Source organism: Vipera ursinii (assembly GCF_947247035.1).
Source record: "Vipera ursinii genome assembly, chromosome: Z".
NCBI classification, from domain to species: domain Eukaryota; kingdom Metazoa; phylum Chordata; class Lepidosauria; order Squamata; family Viperidae; genus Vipera; species Vipera ursinii.
The window spans coordinates 55007269-55030750 of record NC_139517.1 but is presented as its reverse complement, the minus strand read 5'-3'; the positions used below and the strand labels follow the sequence as shown (position 1 = coordinate 55030750).

At 43.2% G+C, this 23482-nt stretch overlaps 1 protein-coding gene and 1 long non-coding RNA gene across 4 annotated transcripts in view; one reads left to right on the top strand and one right to left on the bottom strand.

The window, feature by feature from the left end:
* The window catches only part of ERP44 (endoplasmic reticulum protein 44), a 151386-nt gene extending 150609 nt beyond the window's left edge, over positions 1 to 777 (top strand). For both annotated transcript variants that reach the window (XM_083377139.1, XM_083377140.1), the window contains one exon: positions 269 to 777. In XM_083377139.1, the coding sequence (XP_083233265.1) occupies positions 269 to 370 (102 nt within the window). In that variant the 3' untranslated portion in view covers positions 371 to 777. The remainder of the gene's footprint in view (positions 1 to 268) is intronic.
* Positions 1 to 23482, bottom strand: part of LOC310648971 — an 81096-nt gene that overhangs the window by 21944 nt on the left and 35670 nt on the right. Inside the window, exon 3 of one of the 2 annotated variants that reach the window (XR_014494193.1) lies at positions 8812 to 9080. The exons of the other annotated variant lie outside the window; for it this stretch is intronic. This is a non-coding gene — a long non-coding RNA (uncharacterized lncRNA). Of the gene's footprint in view, positions 1 to 8811; positions 9081 to 23482 lie in introns of those variants that run through there. 2 annotated transcript variants of the gene reach the window in all.

Sequence of the window (23482 nt, the reverse complement as noted above, 5' to 3'; positions counted from 1 at the left end):
GAAAAGGGCTTTTGTAAAGATGAGGTCCTTTTGTGTTTAAATGGGATTCACATACCTTCTCTGAAACTCTTTCAGCACCCTGCTAGCCTGAGTATTATATGTTGCAGGAAGCATCAGAGAAGGTGACTTGCGTAAGGCAAGAATTTGTTGGACTGGCTTACACTTAGCAACATTATTATTTTGGTACCACAATTAATTGGTACTGTGTCTGAATCTTTTATCTTTAATGTTTATCCCTTGTACTAGAAGATTGTTTTATTCTTTTCAGCCACTCCAGGACATAGTAAGCAGCCCACCAGAGAGTTCATTTCAGAAGCTAGCACCTAGTGGACATAGGTACACCTTATTGCGGGAAAAGGATGAACTCTGAAGACTTGAAAACAACGTTCAGTCAGCAGTTGTAACTCCTGTGGGGTGGAAATAGGAAACTTATATTTTCTTAAATTCTGTTTGTTTTATTTTGAATAATATCTTGTTTTTCTGTGCTCCCTGGGGTTTGTAAATATGTGCGGGCCACTTTTGGACAGCATCTCTCCAAAGTTTTTCTTGCTGCAAACTGATGTAAACCTTTTCTAAACAAATGAAAGTGTTGTCAATACCAGCAACATGCTGTTAACTTGCACTATCCAATTAAACAAGACTTCTAGTTTTTCATTGGTGTAATCTGGTGGTATGATTGTTTTACCTTTTTCCTCAAGTGAACATAATTTTGTTAATTTGCTATTGAAGGAATATCCTTTAATTCTTGGGTGGGGAATAAATTGCAATTTTACAGAATTTGTGTGATGCTACCTTACTTATTTTTACCATACAATTCATTTTAAAGTGGAAATGAAATGGAGAAAATGTTCAGTGGGGCCCATTCTCATTTGTTGAAGTATTTGTGGCAATGAGGGAAAATTGGTAAACACACGCCCTTTAGCTTAAAAAGCAAAATCCCAAAAATAGATTTTGGGAGAGTCCCTCCTTCTCACAACTCTCCATTTATTTCTTTTTAAGCAGTTATTAACTTAACCTAATATTCTCTTATCCCATGACTCCTTATTTAACTCTAATTATGAATACTCATATATTGATGAAGTAGTAATTAATAGAAATATCACTCCAAAAACAACATTTTGCCATTTATAAATAGATGCATAATAACATTTTGATGTTCAAAACATTTTTGAGACTATAATAGAAAACATTAGGAAAAAATCATCATTTTTTAAAGTTGAGAAGGTAGCAGCAATTAGCCAATCTTGAAAAATGATCTTGTTAATATTTGAATGGTAGACCACCAAGAAATTTCAAGGCTATAGTTAGTCTGGGAAGTTGGAAAATAAAAATGGAAGAAGACAATTTCAATACTATCATATTGTTACTGAGAAAAATATGTGGTAATGGAACCACCTCAGTTTAAAAATAGTTGTAAATATATTATTGTTATGGAGTTCTTGGTGTGCTCTTAGCTTGGTTGCTGGTTTGCAGACATTTCATTACCCATCTAGGTAACATTGTTAATGCTAGTGAGTGTGAGGAATGTAAATGGAGTGGGGAAATGTACTCTTGTCTACAGGCAAACAACCAAGCTCAGAGAACACCAAGGACTTTACATTTCAATCTTATGCCACATATATTCTATTCTATTATTATTATATTAATTACTTGGTTAATGAATTCTGAATCTTCAGAATCAACTTTATTAAGAATATAATTACAATTATGATCAGTCTTCAGTATGTTTGCAGTATTGGGTAAAATCTTGAGGCAGAGGCTGAACAGAATTTCTATAAGTAAATGAACCTTTAGGTTTTTAAAGAGTATATAATCCTAGAAACTCAGTCCTAATTTATAGTATACAATCAATACATTTTTAAATTCCTTTCTGTTTTCAAGATCAGAGGATTGTCTTAGAATACATGAAATTACTATATTTCCTTCACAATTAAAACAATTTGAACTACTGATAGTTGTAGATTTCCATAATACAGGGCTAAAGTGCTGCCCCTTAATACAGTGTATGTTTTCAAACAAATCAGATTCTTTCTAATATTTTGAAGTGACATATTTCCTCAGTTACAGCATGCTTTACTTGTTCTGCAAGTGTTCATGTGTTAAAATGTATGGTGATAAATAATTATTAGAATTTTTCAACCATTTCCTTCGTGCAAACTGTTGAATAATAAATAATTTTGTGGAACATATTGTTTGCTCAGTAGGCAACACTGATTACAAGTGCCACTGTGTGCATGCTCCAGATAATGTCTATGGATCAGCTAGATTTTTAGAAATTCAAATTTTAGCCTTTTAAAATATTTTTTAGTTTTGATGCTTGTATCACAGTTGTGAACTATTAAAACCCATGCAGCTAATTAATGAATAAAAAAGAAAAAAGTTGGACTTTGGAAACCTTTCTTTTTTCCCCCCAAGAAATCACAATGTTTCTCTGTTATACATTTAAAAAGTAAGCAATTTAATATTTATTTTATTTCATTTAATATAAAAAACAGAATAAAGAACAGCCTGTTGAATAAATGGCATACAACATTTATTTACATGTTTATAAAGAAATATACACAAAATCATACATTTTGTCTAATGTTTACATCTATTTTGTGTAACATGACACTGAAGCCTAGTTGGTTAACTAGCACTTGGTTTCATCTTCTGCCATTGAAATTACCCCTTCTGCTTTGTAACAGTTATATTTCTCATACTAGAGTTTTTATGTTGAAAAATATCCATGTTTTCAAATGTTAAATGTCAATAGATATCTAATCTTAATTCCCAAATATTTTATTCAGGCTGTCATAGGTATCTCAAAGGTGCTTTTTCAGTTGTGATAAAAACTGATGAAGCTTCTTGGATGAGAAGCAAAACATTTTATTCTTCTTCCTCAAGGAAAAAAACAATCCAGATGCTTTTTGAAAAAGCACCTATGAGACCTAGTTGATTGAGAATCTACACAGAAATGCTGTCATAGCTACTTTTTCTTTGGTTTCCTGTATCATGGACTGCATTTCATACACAAAGGACTCTTGGCAAGGGATGGGCTCCACCTCACAAAAACACAAAAATGTACTTGGAAAAACTGGCCCAACTCATCAAGAGGGCTTTAAACTAAAACTAAGGGGGGAGGGTGACCAATCTCTAGAATCTTTAGAACCCCAAACCAATCACAAATTCCAAGAAAACAAATCAAACAATGAGATAGGCAGTGATGAAAAAAACAAAAACTCAAACAACAACCAGGAGATACAGGAAACACTCCTGTGGATAGGCATAAAAGTCTTAAATGCTTATATACAACCATTCAAAACTTGAGGAACAAACAGGGTGAACTAGAAGCAATAGTACACAAGGAGAGGTATGACATAGTTGGCATTACAGAAACTTGGGACAAAACCCATGAGTGGAATGGACTGATAGATACAAATTGTTCAAAAGAAACAGGTCTACAAAAAGAGGGCGAGTTGCACTATATGTAAGAGAACACTACATATCTGCAGAAATGCACATGATCAAAGATAGAATCTCTCCAGAATGTATATGGGTCAATATAAAAGAACAAAAAGTTACATTGACATAGGTATATATTACGGGCCACCCAACCAATCAGAAAAAAATAGATGAACTCTTTGCCAACTAGTTAACAAATGCATGTTGAAAGCATACCACAGTAGTAATGGGAGACTTCAACTATCCAGATATCAACTGGGAGACAAACTGCAGTGAGCGGGAGATCAAACAGATTCCTAACCAGCCTAGCCGACAACTTTGTTACCCGAAAGGTGGAAGAGGGAATTAGTCAAAGCTATAGTGGACTTAATCCTTACAAACAGAGAAGAAGTGATGGAGGGAATCGAAATTACCAGAATCATAGGTGAAAGTGACCACATCATACTGTAATTTAATATAATGCAAACACTAGCAATAGAAAACAATCCAACCAATGTTCTAAACTTCAAAAGAGCCGACTTTAACAAACTCAGAACCTAGGAAAAATCCCATGGATAAAACTCCTGAAGGGGAAAACCACCCAGGAAGCATGGGAAACCCTGAAAAATATGGTCATAAAAGCTGAGACCAGCACAATATCACCAAAAAACAAGAAATTCAAGAAGAAACCAGCATGGCTGCACAAAGATCTCTCTAACAAACTAAAAGACAAAAAGGACAAATACAAAAAATGGAAAGAGGGATGTCAGTGCTGCTAACATTGGATGTTCTTGCTTGACAACATAGGGAGATGTAGCCTTCCTTTAACTCGTATATTACTTTTAGAGTTAGAATTATTGGACGCTGGGGGGACTAGGAGAATGTATCTCAAGACTGTAATAAGAGATAAGAATTTGGCAGGTTGTTAAACAGGAGGGAAAGTTTGCATTTTAAACTAATTGGAGAATGTGATTTATGATGTTTAATTAAGGGAGGGAATTGTGCTTGATATGATGTGTTCAGGAGAGGAGAATTCAGATCTTGGCTTCCAATATGTATGTGCCGAAGCTATGCAACTATATTAAAAGTTTCTTTAAGGTAAACAATGCCTTGAAGTTTTTTGAAGTACTGCATTTGTCAGAACCATGACAAGGGGCACATAGCTAAAGCTGATTATCAGCAGACAGCCAGAACATGCAAACATGAAGTCAGGAAAGCAAAGGCTCAGAACGAACAAAGACTTGCAACAGAAATCAAGGACAATTTTTTTAAAAAAAGGTCTGATGTCCCCATCTTCAAGAAAGGGGAAAAAAACAGACCCAAGAAACTATAGACCGATCAGTTTAACATCAAAACCTGGGAAGATCCTAGAAAAGATAATAAAAAACAGATCTGCAAACAACTAGAAGCAAACAAAGTTATAACTACTGTAGTAGCCAGCACGAGTTTGTTAAAAACAGATCATGCCAAACCAATCTCATCTCATTCTTCAATAAAGTAGACAGCGAAACACATTGGACATAGTATACTTAGATTTCAGTAAGGCATTGTAGACCACAATCTACTGCATAAACTAGGAAAAGGTGGAATAGACAACATCACCACCAGATGGATCTGTAGCTGGCTAACAAACCGTACTCAATGAGTGGACCTCAATGGTACTACATCCACATGGAGAGAAGTAAGCAGTGGGGTACCACAAGGTTCTGTCTTAGGCCCAGTACTCTTCAATATCTTCATAAATGACTTAGATGAGAGAATAGAAGGGAAACTCATCAAATTTGCAGATTTCACCAAACTGACAGGAGTAGCCAACATGCCAGAAAACAAACTCAGGATCCAAAAAGATCTTGACAAACTTGAACAATGGGCCCTATCCAACAAAAGGAGTTTCAATGTGAAGAAAAGCAAAGTCTTACATTTAGGCAGGAAAAACCAAAGGTACAAATACAGATTGGGCAAGGCCTGGCTTAAAAACAGTAACTGTGAGAGGGACCTTGGAGTCCTATTGGACGATCACTTGACTATCAGCCAGCAGTGTGCAGCAGCCACCAAAGAAGATAATACAATCCTGGGTTGTCTAAACAGAAGCATATAATCAGGATCACACAAAGTATTAGTACCGCTTTATAAAACCCTAGTAAGACTACACCTGGGAATACTGTCAATTTTGGTCACCATATAAAAAAAAAGATGTTGAAGTTTGGAAAAAATTCAGAGAAGAGCTACTAAGATGATCAAAGGCCTTCAGACTAAAACATACGAAGAATGGCTGCAGGACTTGGGTTTGGCTAGTCCAGGGGTTGGCAACCTAAAACACTCAAAGAGCCACTTGGACCCGTTTCCCACCAAAAAGAAAACACTGGGAGCCGCAAAGCCCTTTTGACATCTGAAATGAAGATAACACTGCATATATTGTTTTTTACCTTTATGTTATGTATAAAAAACTATAGTGTGCTGCATTTATGAAATCAATGAACTGCTACAAAGAAAACAATTTTTTATTTCTGCATGCAACAAAAGTATTTTGAACTCAGAAAGAAAGACGCTGGGTCGAAGGTTACTTTCAAATAAAATACTTAAATGTCTATTTGAGTCCTCATATTTATGAAATAAAAGGCCGGTGCAAACTATAAAAACTACAAACAGAAAAATAGAAAAGAAAAAAATTGTGGGGTGGGGGTGGGGGAGAAAAGGACAGGAGAAAGAGGGGAAAAAAAACCTTTCCTTCATCCCAAAAGGTAAAAACAATTTTAGTAGCTTATTTACCATCTTTAAATACAGCATAATTATCCCCATACCTCACCTCTTAATTAAAAAAGCATCGAAATATTTCATTAAACGTTCTTTAATAAAAGTCCAGTAAGGACAACCACATATATTCATATTTTCTCTCTCCCTCCCTTCCTTTCTCCCTCTGTCTCTCCCTCCCTCTCTTTCTGCCCTTGGTCTGCCAGTCCTCTTCCCCCACTCAGTGTGTTTGTGTGTTGTGTCTGTGTGTTAGTCAGAGACAGACAGAGTCAAAGAGAGGCACTTGTGCTTCCCTTCTCTCTCCCTCTCCCTCCCCCTCTGTCTCCCGGATTTGCTCACCTGGCAAGCTGGCTTCACGCTGTTCTGGACAAGCTGACACAATTCTTATTGGTCTGGGTCTCCTGTCCTTGAGAGCTGCTGCTTTTTGCTGCTTCCTGTTTCCTGCTTCCTGTGGAGACACAGCAAAGGCAGGAGCCCAGCCCAATAAGCTTGTCAGCTTCTCAGAGGACAGCATGAGTTTTACAGAGAGAGAGAGAGAAGGACAAGTGCCTGTCTCTCTGGAAACTGGGAGCCCCAGGAGAAGACTGAAAGAGCTGCCTGTGGCTCCAGAGCCATGGGTTGCCGATCCATGGGCTAGTCTAAAGAAAGAATAGGGGAGACATGATAGCAGTGTTCCAGTATCTGGGGGGCTGCCACAAGGCAGAGGGGGTCAGGTTATTCACCAGAGCACCAGAGGGAAGGACGAGAAACAATGGTTGGAAGCTGATCAAGGAGAGAAGCAACCTGGAATTAAGGAGAAACTTCCTGACAGTGAGGGCAATCAACCAGTGGAAGAGCTTACCCCCAGATATTGTGGGCACTCCATCACTGGAGATTTTTAAGAAGAGACTAGACAATCACCTGTCTGACATGGTATAGGTTCTCCTACTGAAGGTTCCGTGTGCCTTTGGCGTCTAGTCATGCCAACCACATGACCACGGAGACGTCATCAGCCAAACGCTGGCTCTTCGGCTTTGAACCGGAGATGAGCACCGGCCCCTAGAGTTGGAAACGACTAGCATGCATGTACGGGGGAACCTTTACCTTTGTCTGAAGATTGTTGACAGGCAGCAACTGTCTATTACACACCTTTCCAAGTGGCTACTGGACAGAGCTTCAATCCAATGCCTGAATTACCTGTCAATGAACCTACCATCCCTTCCCTTAAGGAATGGATCACACAATTGCAATGAAAAGCCTTAGATAAAGCTAGAGAAGCCTATAAAGCCCAGGCAGATAAAAAAGGGTGTAACCCAAACCTTTTAGGGTGGGGGATAGGATATACCTTGGAGGTTCTTGCAGCCCTCCAAGAAGTTAGGACCAAAATTTGTGGGACCCCTCCCTATTAAACGCATCATTAACCTAATCACAGTAGAAGTTGAGTAGAAGTTAAGACAAATACATTGGTATTCTACTGTAGCTTGCTAAAGCCCAAGACGAGTTTGCCTCTAAGGCCAGCAGTAGCCCCTCCACCACAGCCTATCCTGGTGCAAGGTGAACAACATTTTGAAATCAGGGAAATCTTAGATTCCAGAAAGGACCATGGGGCCACCCAATACTTAGTGGCATGGAAGGATCTCCCAGCAGCTGAGAATGAGTGGGTAAACAAGAAACATACAGTATGAGGCCCCCTAGACTGCTCAAATGTTTTCATCCTGGTTACCCTGATAAACCTGACTAAGTGCTATGTTTCATTTTCTCTCCCTGTTGTTTTCTCCAGGTGGATCTCTCTCTCTCTTTTAAGCGGGGTGGCATGTGAGACCCTCAATGTATTTCTTATACCTTCATTTTCAGGTTCTGCCATACTATTGGGGGGGAGGTTTGTGCTTGGAAAGGGGGGGAATGAGCTATGGGTCTTCTTCAATCTACTTCCTTTGCTTTCTTCTATCCTCTTTGAAGTATCTTATTTGGGATGTGAAAGAAATGTGTCTCCGGCCATCTGCCTTATCTTCAGTCAGATGGGAAGAAGTCACAGAGAAACCTGACAGCCTCGAGCATGGTGTCTTATCAGTACCACAATGACAACACCTATGGATTGGTTCAATTCAAATCAGCCAATTAGACATTTGAGGTAGGGTTTGAAAGGGCTCTTTTAATGTAATATTTCGCGTGGAAAATACTCAGATCCTGCCTTATTCTCCTGCTATTAATATCTTCCAATAAAAGTTCCTGTTGAAACAATGCAAGTTTCAAGAATTCTGCTTTCTTAGAAGAATTAATTGAGGCAGGCCCTTCTTGTCACCCAAACTTGCTAAGCCCCCAGACCCTTAACTGCTCATCTCTCTGGTATTTCCTTATTGGTTCCTTTGTTTATTTGTACAATGCAGTAACTGGTATATGTATGTCATAGCTTTAGCAGAGTCATGCCTTGGTTAAACATGGCTGTGCTCTGGAAATATAATAAATATAATAAACTGTCTGTTCATAATAATAAAAACCTTTATTGTCAAAGTACAACATGTGTAGACTTCCAGTGGCTACGCCGCGCCGAATGGCGGCTTTTCCCTGGCCGCCCGCCCTGAGGCTTCGTTGGAGCTGCTGAGACAGCTGTTCCATGGCTCGTAAACTTCCCCTTCGGGAGAAGAGGGGGAGGTGAGTTTTCTCAGATAGTGGTAGAGCACCCCAAGACCTCCCAGAATTATCTGGGGGTCGGAGGGTGAGAGCCCCCACGGAGTCTGAGGCTTTCTCCGAGTCCAGGACGCCTTTGCTTCGTGCAGGAGCAAAGCTAGACGCTGCATCCACATCTGCAGATTATAGTGATTTATGTGTGCCTTTAAAGCAGACAGAGCTGACCAGGAGGAGTAAAGTTGCAAGTATTCAGAACTTTAACTCGAGGTGCTTTAATCTTCTCCATTTATAAATTAGACCTTGAAGAAGAAAAAATGGCGCTGAAATGTTTTTTTCTTTTTAAAAGAATAAATTACGAGGATTTTGTTAAAATTTAAATAATATATTGGAATTTTTTCTCTTTTTTATTATTATTGCTATTAAGAGTTCATCTCCCTTTCTTTTTTGGATTTTATTTTTATTTATTTTTTTCCTCCGGAGTGCAGAGGGAAAGTGAAAGTGATAAGAGAAAGTGATTTATAGCAAGTGAAAATGGCTTCAAGACAGCAGGCAGTTCCTGTTGTTTCTAAAACCTCAATCTCTTCTCCTGTCATTCAAGCCTACTGCAAAACCCAGATCCCCTCCACCCTCTCCTCCACCACCAGCACTTACAATTAAAGACCTGCAGGATGATTTGAAGTTGCAGGCACAAGAAATGACTTTACAAATAAAGGAAAAAAATAAAAAAATAAAAAATAAAGGAAAAAGCTGATCTTCTTGAACTTAAAAATAGAGAGATGAGAGAAGACATTTTGCTTGCATTTCAAGGGCTGGCTGCACATATTGAACGTTTAGATCGTGGGATTACCAATTCCCACGACGGGGAATGGCAGCAGGCGGATAGACAGGGGGCCATATCGTTACCGGGAGCGCCGTCTCCACTATTTGCAAGCGGTGGGGCGCTCCGACCCTCTGCTTCTTTCCCGAGGTTCCGGGAGCGAGGATGTGCAGCCTCCTGAGCTCCGGCTGGTGTACCTGAATGCCAGGTCCGTGGTCAGCAAAGCTCCCCTTATTAGGGATTTAGTTGAGGGTGAGCATGCGGACCTGGCTTGCATCACGGAGACTTGGTTGGGGCCAGAGGGTGGGGTCCCTTTGGTTGATCTTTGCCCACCAGGCTTCCGGGTGCTACACCAGCCTCGAGCTCAGGGTAGGGGTGGGGGAGTGGCGGTGATCGTTAGGGAGACCTTATGTCCGCGGGAGACCACCGTTCCTCAGATAGTCGGGTGTGAGTCTCTCTTTATGAGATTTGGCTCTGGGGCGCAGTTGGGCTTGCTGCTCGTGTACATTTCGCCTAGTCGCGTAGCGGCAGCCCTGCCCGAGCTGCTCGATGTCCTCTCAGGGTTGGTGGTTGAGTTCCCCAAACTTATAGTTTTGGGAGACGTCAACCTACCATCCCTGGGAGGTTCATCTGAGCTTGCTCGGGAGTTCATGGCTTCCATGACGGCCATGGACCTGACGCAGGTAATTTCTGAGCCAACTCATGAGGGAGGCCACACCCTTGACCTGATTTTCTTATCTGGACGGTGGTTGGATGATCTTGGTGGGGGCTTTCCACTTACTATGCCCCTGTCATGGACCGATCATCACCTCCTGCGGCTGGTCTTCCATTTTGCCACCCCTCGCCGTGGAGGTACGGAGCCAACTAGATGGTACCGCCCCAGACGCCTAATGGATCCTGAGAGATTCCAAGCGGCGCTGGGGTCTCCACCTGCCTCCATTGCTCACAGCTCGGCGGATGCCTTAGTGGAAGCCTGGGATAGGGCAGCCACTGAGGCACTCGACCGGGTTGTACCCTTGCGGCCCCTGACCCGGCGCAGATCCCAGCGAGCTCCATGGTTCTCCGCGGAGCTCCGGGAGATGAAGCGGCGGAAACGGGGCCTAGAGAGCTGCTGGAGGTCCAGCCGATCTGAACCCGACCGATTGCGGTTAAGAACCTATATTAGGTCTTATCTCGCTGCGATGAGGGAGGCGAGGTGTAATTACTTCTCTACCCTCATCGCGTCCGCAGACAATCGCCCGGCCGCCTTGTTTAGGGTGACTCGCTCCCTTCTTAATCAGGAGGTGAGGGAGGATCCCTTGCAGGGTCGTGCCGAGGAGTTTGGTCAACATCTGTTGGATAAAATCGCTCGGATTCGGACCGGTTTGGACTCCAGCTGGGCAGAGTCTGACGATCAGGACACGGGCGGTCTTGTCAATGTTATCTGGGAGGAGTTCGATTCTGTGACCCCTGATGAAGTGGACAGGATTATGGGGAAGCTGAGTTCCACCACATGCTTATTGGACCCGTGCCCTTCTTGGCTGGTTTACGCAGCTAGGGAGAGGACACGAGGCTGGCTCCAGGCGGTTATATCTGCTTCTTTGAGTGAGGGTTATTTCCCCACCGTCTTGAAGGAGGCGGTGGTGAGACCTCTCCTCAAGAAGCCTGCCTTGGACCCAGCTGTATTGAACAACTTCCGTCCAGTCTCCAACCTTCGCTTTCTTGCGAAGGTTGTTGAGAGTGTGGTGGCGCATCAGCTCCCTCTGGTCCTGGATGAAGCGGATTATCTGGACCCTTACCAATCGGGTTTCAGGCCCGGGCACAGCACGGAGACGGCATTGGTCGCTCTGGTGAATGATCTCTGGAGGGCTCGGGATAGGGGGTATTCCTCTGTCCTAGTCCTATTAGACCTCTCGGCGGCTTTTGATACCATCGACCATGGTATCCTGCTGCAGCGTCTCAGGGGATTGGGAGTGGGAGGCACGGTTTTTCAGTGGTTCTCCTCCTATCTCCTGGGACGCTCGCAGTCGGTGTTGGCAGGGGGGCAGAGGTCGACCCCTAGGACTCTCGCTTGTGGAGTTCCTCAGGGGTCGGTCCTCTCGCCTCTCCTGTTCAACATCTATATGAAGCCGCTGGGTGAGATCATTCGTGGTTTTGGAGTTGGGTATCATCAATATGCTGATGATACCCAACTTTTTATTTCGACCCCAAACCACCCCAGTGATGCCCTCGCTGTGATGTCCCGTTGCCTGGAGGCGGTTCGGGTCTGGATGGGGAGGAACAGACTTCAACTCAACCCTGACAAGACTGAGTGGCTGTACATTCCGGCTTCCCGAGACACCTGGGATGTTCCACCTCTTTCTATGGGGGGTGAGCTTTTACCCCCTGTGGATAGGGCTCGCAACTTGGGAGTCCTCCTAGATTCACGACTCACTTTGGAGGATCACATAGTGGCCGTGACTAGGGGGGCTTTTGCCCAGGTTCGCCTGGTGCGCCAGTTGCGGCCCTATCTGGATCGGGAGGCCTTGTGTACGGTCACTCATGCGCTCGTGACCTCTCGCCTAGACTACTGTAACGCTCTCTACATGGGACTTCCCTTGAAGACTACTCGGAGGCTCCAACTGGTACAGAATGCGGCCGCGAGAGTTGTCTTGGGAGTTTCCCGGTACTCCCATGTTACACCTTTGCTCCGTGAGCTGCATTGGTTGCCAGTTGTCTTCCGGGTAAGGTTCAAGGTTTTGGTTATGATCTTTAAGTCCCTACATGGCATGGGTCCGCGATACCTCGAGGACCACCTGCTGCCGGCGTCGACTCCCCTCCGCCCTGTGCGCGCCCACAGAGAGGGCCTCCTCAGGGTGCCTCCTGTCAAGGAATGTCGACTGGTGGCCCCCAGGGGGAGGGCCTTCTCTGTGGGTGCTCCGGCGTTATGGAATCAACTGCCGGTCGAGCTCCGGATGGCATCAGACCTCCGATCCTTCCGTCGCGGGTTGAAGACCCATTTATTTGAACTAGCGGGTCTGGCCTGATGGGGGTACTTGGGTTTTTTATTGGTTTGTTTTAGTATTCTGGTTTTAACTTGGGCATTAATTTAATTATTTTTTAATGTTTGTATTGGTGTTTATATTTATGCCCTGTGAACCGCCCTGAGTCCCTTTGGGAGAAGGGCGGTATAAAAATCTCAATAAATTAAAATTAAATTAAATTAGATGACTGCGTGGATGAGGTTGTGGAAAATAGTGACAGACTTGAAAATAGAATTGCTAAAGCAGAAAATAAAATTGACAAAACTGAGGATGAGTGATGATTTCACAATTTAAAGAAATGGAATTTGCTCTGAGAATAAGAGGGTTGAGAGAAAACCCCCGTGAGGACTTACTGGAAGAGGTGATTAAGGTCATTGCTCCCATCTTGGGATGGGATCCTAAGGAGTTATCAAGGGAGGTGGAAAAAAATTTCAGGGTCAATTCCTGGATTGCGAGGCAGAAGAATTTACCTAGAGACGTGGTGATTTATTTCTTTAAGAGGTCACTTCAAAATGAGATTACCCAGGCCTTTTATCAACAGAGATTTCAAATTGCAGGTCAAGATATTATAATTTTGAAAGAAATACCTCCTAAGATGTTGAGAAAAAGGAAGGTTTTTTGTCTGATGAACTTAAAAATCGACAAATTCAGTTCAGATGGGAGATCCCTATTGGAATAGTGGTGAGTTATGCAGGGACATGATATAGACTTAATACGATTGCTAAGGCAAAAGAATTTTATACTTATGTCCTGAAAGCAGGTTCACCACCATCTCCATTGCCTAAGAGAGCAGAAGAAGATAAACAACGTTGAAGGTGCATCAGCACAGTTTGTTGGAGAAGCACAATTGGTTGAACCTACTGAACAGTGTTTGATGTTAAAGGCTGATCCAAAAGACCAGAGAATGACACATGCGGCGCATAAGCGGAGAGAAAAGGAACAACTGAAACAGAAGATGGATTCTGGGCCTATGATACAAGGCCCTGTTATTACGGAGCCGGTGGGAGGGGCGCGACCAAAGAGACCAACTGCGGATCTCCAGGTGGTGTTCCAGAGGTTCCAGGTCGCTGAGGATGGCGATAAAGCTTTTGACATGGAATGTTAATGGCTTAAATTCACCACAAAAAAGAAAGAAAGTGTTTCATTATTTGAAGCAACATAAAAATGATATTGTTTGCCTACAAGAAACTCATATTTGTGCAAAAGATAAAAAATACTTGATTAATTCTCAGTTGGCACTTCATTTTATAGCATCTCCAGATAAAAAGAGTGGAGTGGTTATCTACTTTAGAAGAGACTTATCTGCTACGTTAATTGAATCTGATCCACAGGGAAGATATGTTATTATTGAACTATTGTTACAAGGCAAGAAGATTCTCATTATTGGATTATATGCTCCTAATCAACAGCAAGGAAAGTTTTACAAGTTTTTACATGATAAATAATTCAATTGGATTATAAATCTGTTATTTTGATGGGTGATTGGAATGGTGTTTTGGACTCAAATAAGGACAAGAAGAGCGTCTTCTAAAAACTCTCCTACCTATTCTAGATTGCCTAAAAGTTTTTTTGATTTGAAAGAAGACTTGGAACTAAGAGATATCTGGCGGGAGTGGAACTTGGAGGATAGAGATTTTACTTTCTTTTTGGACAGGCATCAATCGCTTTCTAGAATTGATTTTTTTTAGTTACTGGTGATCTTACTTCCAGGGTCAAGAATGTCAAGATTTTTCCTAGAATGTTATCGGATCATAGTCCTGTATGGATGGAATTATTTAGGGAAGATGGAATAAGAAGATCTTGGAGATTGAATGAAAATTTATTTAGATATGATGTACTTTCAGAAAAATGTAAAGATTATTTGAAAGAGTTTTTTGTTCTGAATATGCATAAAGGAACACCGATTGAAATGGTTTGGGATGCCAGTAAAGCTTATATGAGGGGGATTTTGATTCATATGAACAATGGTTATAGGCTTAAGCAGATGCAAAAACATAAAGAATTGGAAGAAGAGATTAAATTGAAGGAGAAAGCTTTTATTTTGAATCCATTAGATAAGTGATTAAGGATTTCAATAAATTTGTTGAAAGAGCAATTTAATATGTTAATGGCGGATCAGGTTGCAACTAATTTGAGATATGCGAAGCATAATACTTTTTGTAATGCAAATAAGCCTGGTAGGTGGTTAGCTTATCAATTAAGGAAAAAACAGAGGTTACGTACAATAGAGAAAATAGAATATAAGGGTAAAGAAACATATCAACAAAATTTGATTAAAAAGGGTTTTTTGGATTTTTATCAAAAGTTATATGCTAGTGAGAATGTACAAACTTTAGATATAGATAAATATTTACAGGAAGCACATATTCCTATGCTCTTACATGAACAAAGGGAAGGGATGAATTGTTTAATTACTTCTGAAGAAATTATTTCAGTAATTAAACAGTTAAAAGTGGGTAAGTCTCCGGGTACAGATGGCTTAACAGCAATTTATTATAAAACTTTACTTACAGAGATGGTAGAACCTTTAAAGGAACTATTTAATAATATCCAGGCTGGAGGGGAGGTGCCTCCATCTTGGAGAAGGGCTTTTATATCGTTGATCCTAAAGGAGGATCAAGATCTTACTCAGCCTAATAATTATAGACCTATATCGCTTTTAAATACAGATTATAAGATTTTTGCAAAAATATTGGCAAATAGATTAATGTCAGTTTTGAAACAGATGGTTTATACAGATCAGTCTGGATTTATAACTGGAAGATATATGAAATATAATGTAAGACAATTAGTTAACTTAATTGAGTATTTGGATAAGAATAGCCAAGTCCCTGCGGCATTGATATTTTTGGATGCTGAAAAAGCTTTTGATCGATTGAATTGGCAATTTTTATTGAAAGTTGTGGAAAAGATGAACTTTGGGGATGAATTTCTGCAATCTATTAAGGCCATATATCAACAACAATCAGCGCAAATTATAATTAATGGGGGATTAACAGATGCATTTAAAATTGAAAAAGGTACAAGACAAGGGTGTCCTCTGTCACCATTATTGTTTGTTTTAACATTGGAGATTTTATTGATTAAAATTCGGGAATCAACTAAAATACAGGGAATAAAAATAAAACAGAATGATTATAGATTAAGAGCGTTTGCAGATGACTTGGTTGTTACACTATCTCAACCGATTCAATCGGTTATAGATTTGATGGAAATTATAAAACAATATGGGAAAGTTTCGGGCTTTAAGGTGAATAATAATAAGACGAAAATATTATCTAAAAATATGACTATGAATGAGAAGGATACATTAGTAAAATTGACAGGTTATGAAATTGTGAAAAAGGTTAAATATTTGGGGGTATATATTACAGCTTCTAATGTGAAATTATATAAGAATAATTATGAGATGTTATGGTTAAAAGTACAAAAGGATTTAAATAATTGGAAAAAATTACAATTATCTTTGTTGGGAAAAATTGCAGCTGTTAAAATGAATGTTTTACCAAAGTTTCTTTTTCTGTTTCAAATGATACCTATTTTTTAAAAAGATGCTAATTTGGATGAGTGGCAGAAGGTTATTAATAAATTTATCTGGGCGGGGAAAAAACCGAGAGTTAAACTTAAGATTTTACAAGACGCTCGGGAAAGAGGAGGACTTAAGGTGCCTAATTTGAAATTATATTATGATGCAGTGGTTTTAAGATTGGTTAGTGATTGGCTTAATTTAACTAATAAAAATATACTTTATCTTGAGGGATGAGATTTATTATATGGGTGGCATGCATATTTGATTTATGACAAAAATGTTGATAAGACTTTTAAATCTCACATTTTAAGAAGTGCTTTATTGCATGTTTGGAAAAAGTATTATTATAAGTTAAATTATAAAATACGAATTTGGGGGGTTCCTGGACACGCAATAGAGGGGGTATCTATGGGTGTGAATTTGGATATGATTTCTTATAAGCAATTACTTAGATTGGAAGGGAGTGACTGGCAATTAAGGTCGCTAGTCGAGTTAAAACAAGAAAATATTGTACAGTCTTGGTTTCAGTATACTCAATTGCAAGCCAGGTGGAAGTTAGACCAGAAGGTTGGTTTGACGCTGATGGATGAAAATTTGGTAAAACAGATCAAAGATCAAACTCAAGCGCACATAAAGAGAATTTATAATGCTTTAATAGAATTGGACTCAGAAACGGAATTGGTGAAAGATTGCATGGTAAAGTGGGCTCAAAATATTCAAGAACCGATTCCATTGGATGTGTGGGAGGTAATTTGGGTTAGAAATGTAAAATTTACTCAAGCCCAAAACTTAAGAGAAAATTTTTATAAAATGTTTTATAGATGGCATTTGGATCCTAAAAAGCTGTCTTGTATGTATTCTAATTTACAGCCTAAATGTTGGAGATGTGGTAGTTTGGATGCTACCTATTTTCATATTTGGTGGACTTGTAGAAATATAAAAGCTTTTTGGATTAAAATTTGGTGGAACATTCAAAAGATTTTTAAGAGAAAGATAAAGTTTACTCCACAATTATTTTTATTGGGTGTTATTATAGATTGTGACACTAAAGAAATTAATTTGATGTTGAATTTGATAACAGCTGCGAGTTTATTGGTAGGGCAATATTGGAAGAAGGATTGTCTGCCTACTATAGAGGAGTGGACGCTTAAAGTGTTAAATCTAGCAGAAATGGCTAAGATTTCTGCTTACTTGAAAGATCATTCACAAGAGAGATACATTTCAGTTTGGAGAAAATGGATAGATTATATTCAGAAAAAATATGGGACTAAAAAGTTCCATTTAGCTTATGAGTAAATTTTAGATTGTTATTGTTATAATTTTAATTTTTTTTTAGAAGTTGGGTATCTTAGAGTGTTGGTAATTATGTTAAAGGCGGGTTAAAATGTATTATGTATTTGGTTTTTTTATATAGTTAATTAATGTTAGTTAGATTATGTTTACTATATATTTGTAACCCTGTAATCAGCTTTGGGAAGTGGGGGGGTTAGGGGGGGTTGGGAAGGGGATAATATTGTAACTTTTATAAAACTTTTCAATTAAAAAAAAGTACAACATGTGTACATTGAGATTAGCTGAGCCTCCCCCCGTGCTCTCTCCCCCCAACACACAGTGACAACAAACCTCCATCCTACCACACCATGTGAACCAACTACACCACACACCGGCCTCCCAAGTCAATTCTGCATAAGTTCACAGAGATTATTTAAAAGCCTAACAGCCTACAGATAAAAGCTATTTTTCAGCCTGTTGGTACAGCTGGCTATATTCCTATATCTCCTACCGGATGGTAGGAGAGTAAAGAGATACCGTCCAGGCTGTGAGTCATCCCTGAGAATCTTCCTCACTCTTCCAAGGCAACGAGTCCTGGCGATGTCATCCAGTGGTGTCAGGGAACAGCCCACAATGTCTTGTGCTGTGCTCACTACCCTCTGTAATACTTTCCTGTCCGCGGCTGTCAGACCAGCATACCAAACCACAATACCATACGAGAGGATGCTCTCTATAGTAGAAAGGTAAAAGAGGGTCATTAGCCATTGTTCTACCCTGTTCTTCCACAAGACCCTGAGAAAGTGAAGCCTCTGTTGGGCCTTTCTAGCCACCTGGGTTGTGTTAACTTTCCAGGTCAGATCTTCACAGAGGTAGACTGTTAGATGTTTTGTGCCAGCCATGGCAGTTCCCCAAAAAGGTCATCAGATGGGAGCAAAGAGGCTTCTTTGCTCCCACTGGTGGGTCAGGGGTCCCCGGCCCCTGCAGCCCCATTGGCGAGAGAGTTTTATGATAAGGGAGGGGCCGAGACCCCCCATAAATACCTCTGCTTGCTCTCTGTTCTCTTTGTTCTTTCTTTTTTTCTCTGTTCTCTTTGTTCTTTCTTTTGCTTGCTTGCTTATCCATGAGCTCAACCCAGGCATGGATGCCTCCATGCCAGGGAACTCTTTCTATTTACTTTATCATTAAATAAAGCTTTGAACGATTGCATTCCTGCATGATGCCTTTTACTTGGAAGCACCTTAACGAAACATCGACCTCGTGAGACCATCTCACAAATTGGAAGCAAGAGGATGGTTTAAGGCAACGCTTCCAAGCCAGCGTCTACTGCAAGATGCCTGGACGTTCCAGCAAGAACCCATTTGAAACAGATGGCAGGAGGTCCCCGATTGTGACAAGGAGTCTTCACTCAAAGATGGCAGCCCTGCATCCAGCCCCTGACGCAAGCTCCGCTCCAGGTGAGAGCACAGATGACCTCTATTCCCCCAGAGGACCCAATGGAGCGCCAGGGACCCCTTCGCATGCCTCCCTACATCTGCAAGCCACAGAGGGAAGCATGGAAGGCTTACAGTCTACCCAAGACTGCCCAGACACAGCGGAAGTGGCCCGGGCCCAAGACAAGCGCCGCGTGGGCCAGATGACTGAACAGGAACATGAAGAGCTGCTCCTAACATTTCTTGCAGCACAAAGGACATCACAAGCCTATCCATGGGGGATGCCAGCGCAGGGGGGCTCTGGACACCGGGTAAGTCCTTCCCCAGCACCCACGAGGCCCCCTAACATGGCACCAGCCACCCTGAGTGACCCCGGGACCCCAGAGCTTTTGGCGCGAAATTTCCCACCAAACTGTGACCTACAGCTTCCAGAAGCAACCGGAAGCAAGATGAGGGCCCCCAGGACACCCACATGGCCTGATATTGATAGGCCTCAGCCAAGCCTCGAGGCCCAGCAATCGGTGGCATCCAGCTGAAGCAGCATGGAAACCCCCTGGTCCTCCCCACCGGAAAGCCTCAAGGCCTATGATGGCCTCAAAGCCTGCCCAGATGAGACTGCCACAGCAGGGCTTGAAGCAGCCATCCAGGCCCTGATTGCGGCCCTGGAAGCCAAAAGGATCACGGCCTCAACATCGGGGGTAGCCAGCCTCCCTCGCTACCCCCAGAGGCCTCCAACCCTCTCCCTGGGGCCTAACTGCCGGGAGGCGTCCGGCCTGGAGCCTCCCAACTACGTCCTGCAACCCCAGAGGGCCCCCAGTGAACCCCCGGGCCCTCCTGCCTACTTTTTGCCGCCACCCAGATGCCCTGCTTGCCAGATGGTCTTCGGGGGGGCTCTGGATGAGGCCCCCTCCTCCAGCACCGTCTTCAGCCGCCTCCAGGGTCTTCAGGGCCAGTGATGGGCTTCTCAGGGCAATTCAGGCAATCCGGGCAATCCATGTGCCATCTAAGCCCCATCCTGCAATCTTCGCCCCCCCGGTGAGTGTTCCAGTGCCGGGGGGGGCTTCAGGAGGAATCTTCGGGGCTGCTGCGGCCTTCAGCCCCTCTTCAAGCCCAAATTCCGGCCTACAGGCCCAGGGCTGGGCCTAGCACAGAAGCAGGAAATGCTCTCTCCGCCCCCTGGGCTGAAATGAGCTCTGAGCATGCCCAGTCGGGGCCATCCAAAAATCAGAGAAAAATAGGAACAGGACATGGGCAGTCTTGTTGACGTCATCTGGGAGGAGTTTGATCCTGTGACTCCAAAGGAAGTGGACAGGATCATGAGGAGGTTGAGCTCCTCCATATGCTTATTGGACCCGTGCCCTTCCTGGCTGGCTTATGCAGCTCGGGAGGGGACACGAGGCTGGTTTCAGGCGGTCATCTCTGCTTCTCTGAGTGAGGGTCACTTCCCCACCTCCTTGAAGGAGGCGGTGGTGAGACCTCTCCTCAAGAAGCCCACCTTGGACCCAGCTACATTGAATAACTTTCGTCCGGTCTCCAACCTTTGCTTCCTTGCGAAGGTTGTCGAGAGTGTGGTGGCGCATCAGCTTCCTCAGGTCCTGGATGAAGCGGATTATCTAGACCCGTGCCAATCAGGCTTCAGGCCGGGCTACAGCACGGAGACGGCATTGGTCGCTCTGATGAATGACCTCTGGAGGGCCCGGGACAGGGGCCATTCCTCTGTCCTAGTCTTATTAGACCTTTCGGCAGCTTTCGATACCATTGACCATGGTATCTTGCTGCGGCGCCTCAGGGGATTGGGAGTGGGAGGCACAGTTCTGCGGTGGTTCTCCTCCTTTCTCCTGGGACGCTCGCAGTTGGTGTTGGCAGGGGGACAGAGGTCGACTCCGAGGCCTCTCGTTTGTGGAGTCCCTCAGGGGTCGGTCCTCTCGCCTCTCCTGTTCAACATCTACATGAAACCGCTAGGTGAGATCATTCGTGGTTTTGGAGTAGGGTACCATCAGTATACTGATGACACCCAGCTTTTCATCTCGACTCCAAACTGCATCAGTGATGCCCTCGACGTGATGTCCCGTTGCCTGGATGCGGTTCGGGAATGGATGGGGAGGAACAGGCTTCAACTCAACCCGGACAAGACTGAATGGCTGTACATACCGGCATGCCAGGATACTCAGAGCATTCCATCCCTTAACATCGGGGGTGAGTTATTACCCCCTGTTGATAGGGCCCGCAACCTGGGTGTCCTCCTAGATTCACAGCTATCCTTGGAAGATCACATAGGAGCTGTGACCAGGGGGGCCTTCACTCGGGTTCGACTGATGCGCCAACTACGACCCTATCTGGACCTGGATGCCTTACGTACAGTCACCCATGCATTTGTGACCTCTCGCCTTGACTACTGCAATGCTCTCTACATGGGGCTGCCCTTGAGAGCCACTCAGAAGCTTCAGCTGGTGCAGAGTGCAGCTGCACGAACACTTTTGGGGGCTTCCCGATACTCCCATATCACACCTCTCCTCCGTGAGCTGCACTGGCTTCCAGTTGCCTTCCGAGTGAAATTCAAGGTGCTAGTGATGACATACAAAGCCCTACATAGCATGGGTCTGGATTACCTACGGGAGCACCTACTGCCAGCGTCAACACCCCTCCGTCCTGTGCGCTCCCACAGAGAAGGCCTCCTCAGGGTGCCACCGGTCAGAGAATGCCGGCTGGTGGCCCCCAGGGGGAGAGCATTCTCAGTGGGTGCGCCAACCCTCTGGAACTGCTTGCCTACCGAAATCCGGATGGTCCCCGACCTTCGCACCTTCCGGCGCGACTTAAAAACCTACCTGTTCCAACAGTCCGGCCTGGCCTGATAGCTCTTGGGGTTTCATTTGTTTTTTACTATTGTTTAACTGTATGCTTACCTTGCTCTGTACACCGCCCCGAGTCCCTCGGGAGAAGGGCGGTATATAAAAACAAACAAACAAACAAACAAACAAACAAACAAACAAACAAACAAATAAATAAATAAATAAATAAATAAATAAATCTACCAGCAGAGGGGTCCCTCTTCCATTCACATCAATGGAAAATTCACAGATCTTTATAAATGGATTTAGAGCCAAGGAAAATTCTTTTTTATCTGCTCCTGCATTCTTAAATAAATTTGAAAAACTGCAACTTGGGAGGGAAAATTTCAGCAGATGGAGTAAAGAAGTGCAGATGTATCTATTAAAGCAAGGGACTCTAGAGATGGTTCTGGACCCCCCCACCTCTTCCCAGGGGACCCCAAGAAGAGTGGTATCATAGAAAAGCATACACCACTCTACTGAGCTCACTGGATACTAACTTGTACTCCAGCATTCCAGATGGGCTCACAGCTGGTGAGGTTTGGCGGTTATTATATAATTTATTCAACAGCGACAGCATCGGTTCGATCACCAGACTTACAACTGAGTTTTATACCACCAGACTCAGATTTGGAGCTAACATGAACGAACACCTGGGAAAATTGAAAGCACTCAGAGCAGAACTGATGTCCAGAGACTACCTTGTACCTGAGGCTAACATGGTCGCTGTCATTCTGGCTTCCCTGGACAATAATTGGAGCAGTTTCATTGTTTCACTGGAGGGGACAACGAAGGAAGCCATGACTCTGTCCTACCTCACAGGGAGGCTCATTGAGGAAGATAGGAGACGAAGAGATGCAGGAGAGTACGCCAGAATTACCACCCAGTGAACCAGCAGGAGGCACCACAGCTCAGAGCAGGTTAATGCTCTACTTAAGTGTTTCATCTGTGGCTCTGAGGGGCACCTGAAGAAGGACTGCCCCCATCACCAACAAGACCCCAAGCGTGGTCCCAATCAAGGAAGGGGCAAGGGGCAAGGTAGGGGGCGTGGCGGGGGCAAAGGTAGTGCCAAGGGCAATTTTGTGCATACTTGTCCTCTCACCCCCACCACAAAGGCTGATAGCCCCACTGACTTATGGTTACTGGACTCTGGAGCTTCATCTCACATTACCAATATGAAACAAGGGTTTAAAAGGTTAAAGAAAATTAACTCATCTGTCAAGGTGGCCAATGGTGATAAGGCTTTGGTTGTTGGAGAGGGCACTGTTTCTGTACCCGGGCTGGGAAAAGTTGAAGGGGTATTGCATGCTCCCTCCATTGCCAACAATGGAGTGTGCCCATCTCTTACACCGAAGATTAGGTCATGCGAGCTTCCCTGTGGTTAAAAAGATGGGAGAGTTTGCTGAGGGAGTCCACCTCAAGGATTGTGAGGTGTTCCTGGACTGTGCCATCTGTAAGAGGACAAAGAGGAAGGCTGCCCCCATCCCTAAGGTGTCACTGCGTAAGACCCAATACCCATACCAACTAGTACATGTTGATTTGGTTGGGCCATTCACAACATCCCTAGGGAAAAGACAGTATTTTCTCACTGCTGTTGACGATTTTTCACGATACGGCCATGTGTATACCCTCACAGAAAAATCCGAAGCCTTTGACGCCATTAAATCACTGTACGACTTTGTAGAGACCCAGTATAAGACCAAGATCGCACAACTGCAGAGCAACCGCGGGGCAGAGTTCATGTCCCGAAAATTCCAGGACTGGGTAAGGCATAAGGGCATCCACCATTTTCTTACCGCGCCATTCACTCCTGCTCAAAATGG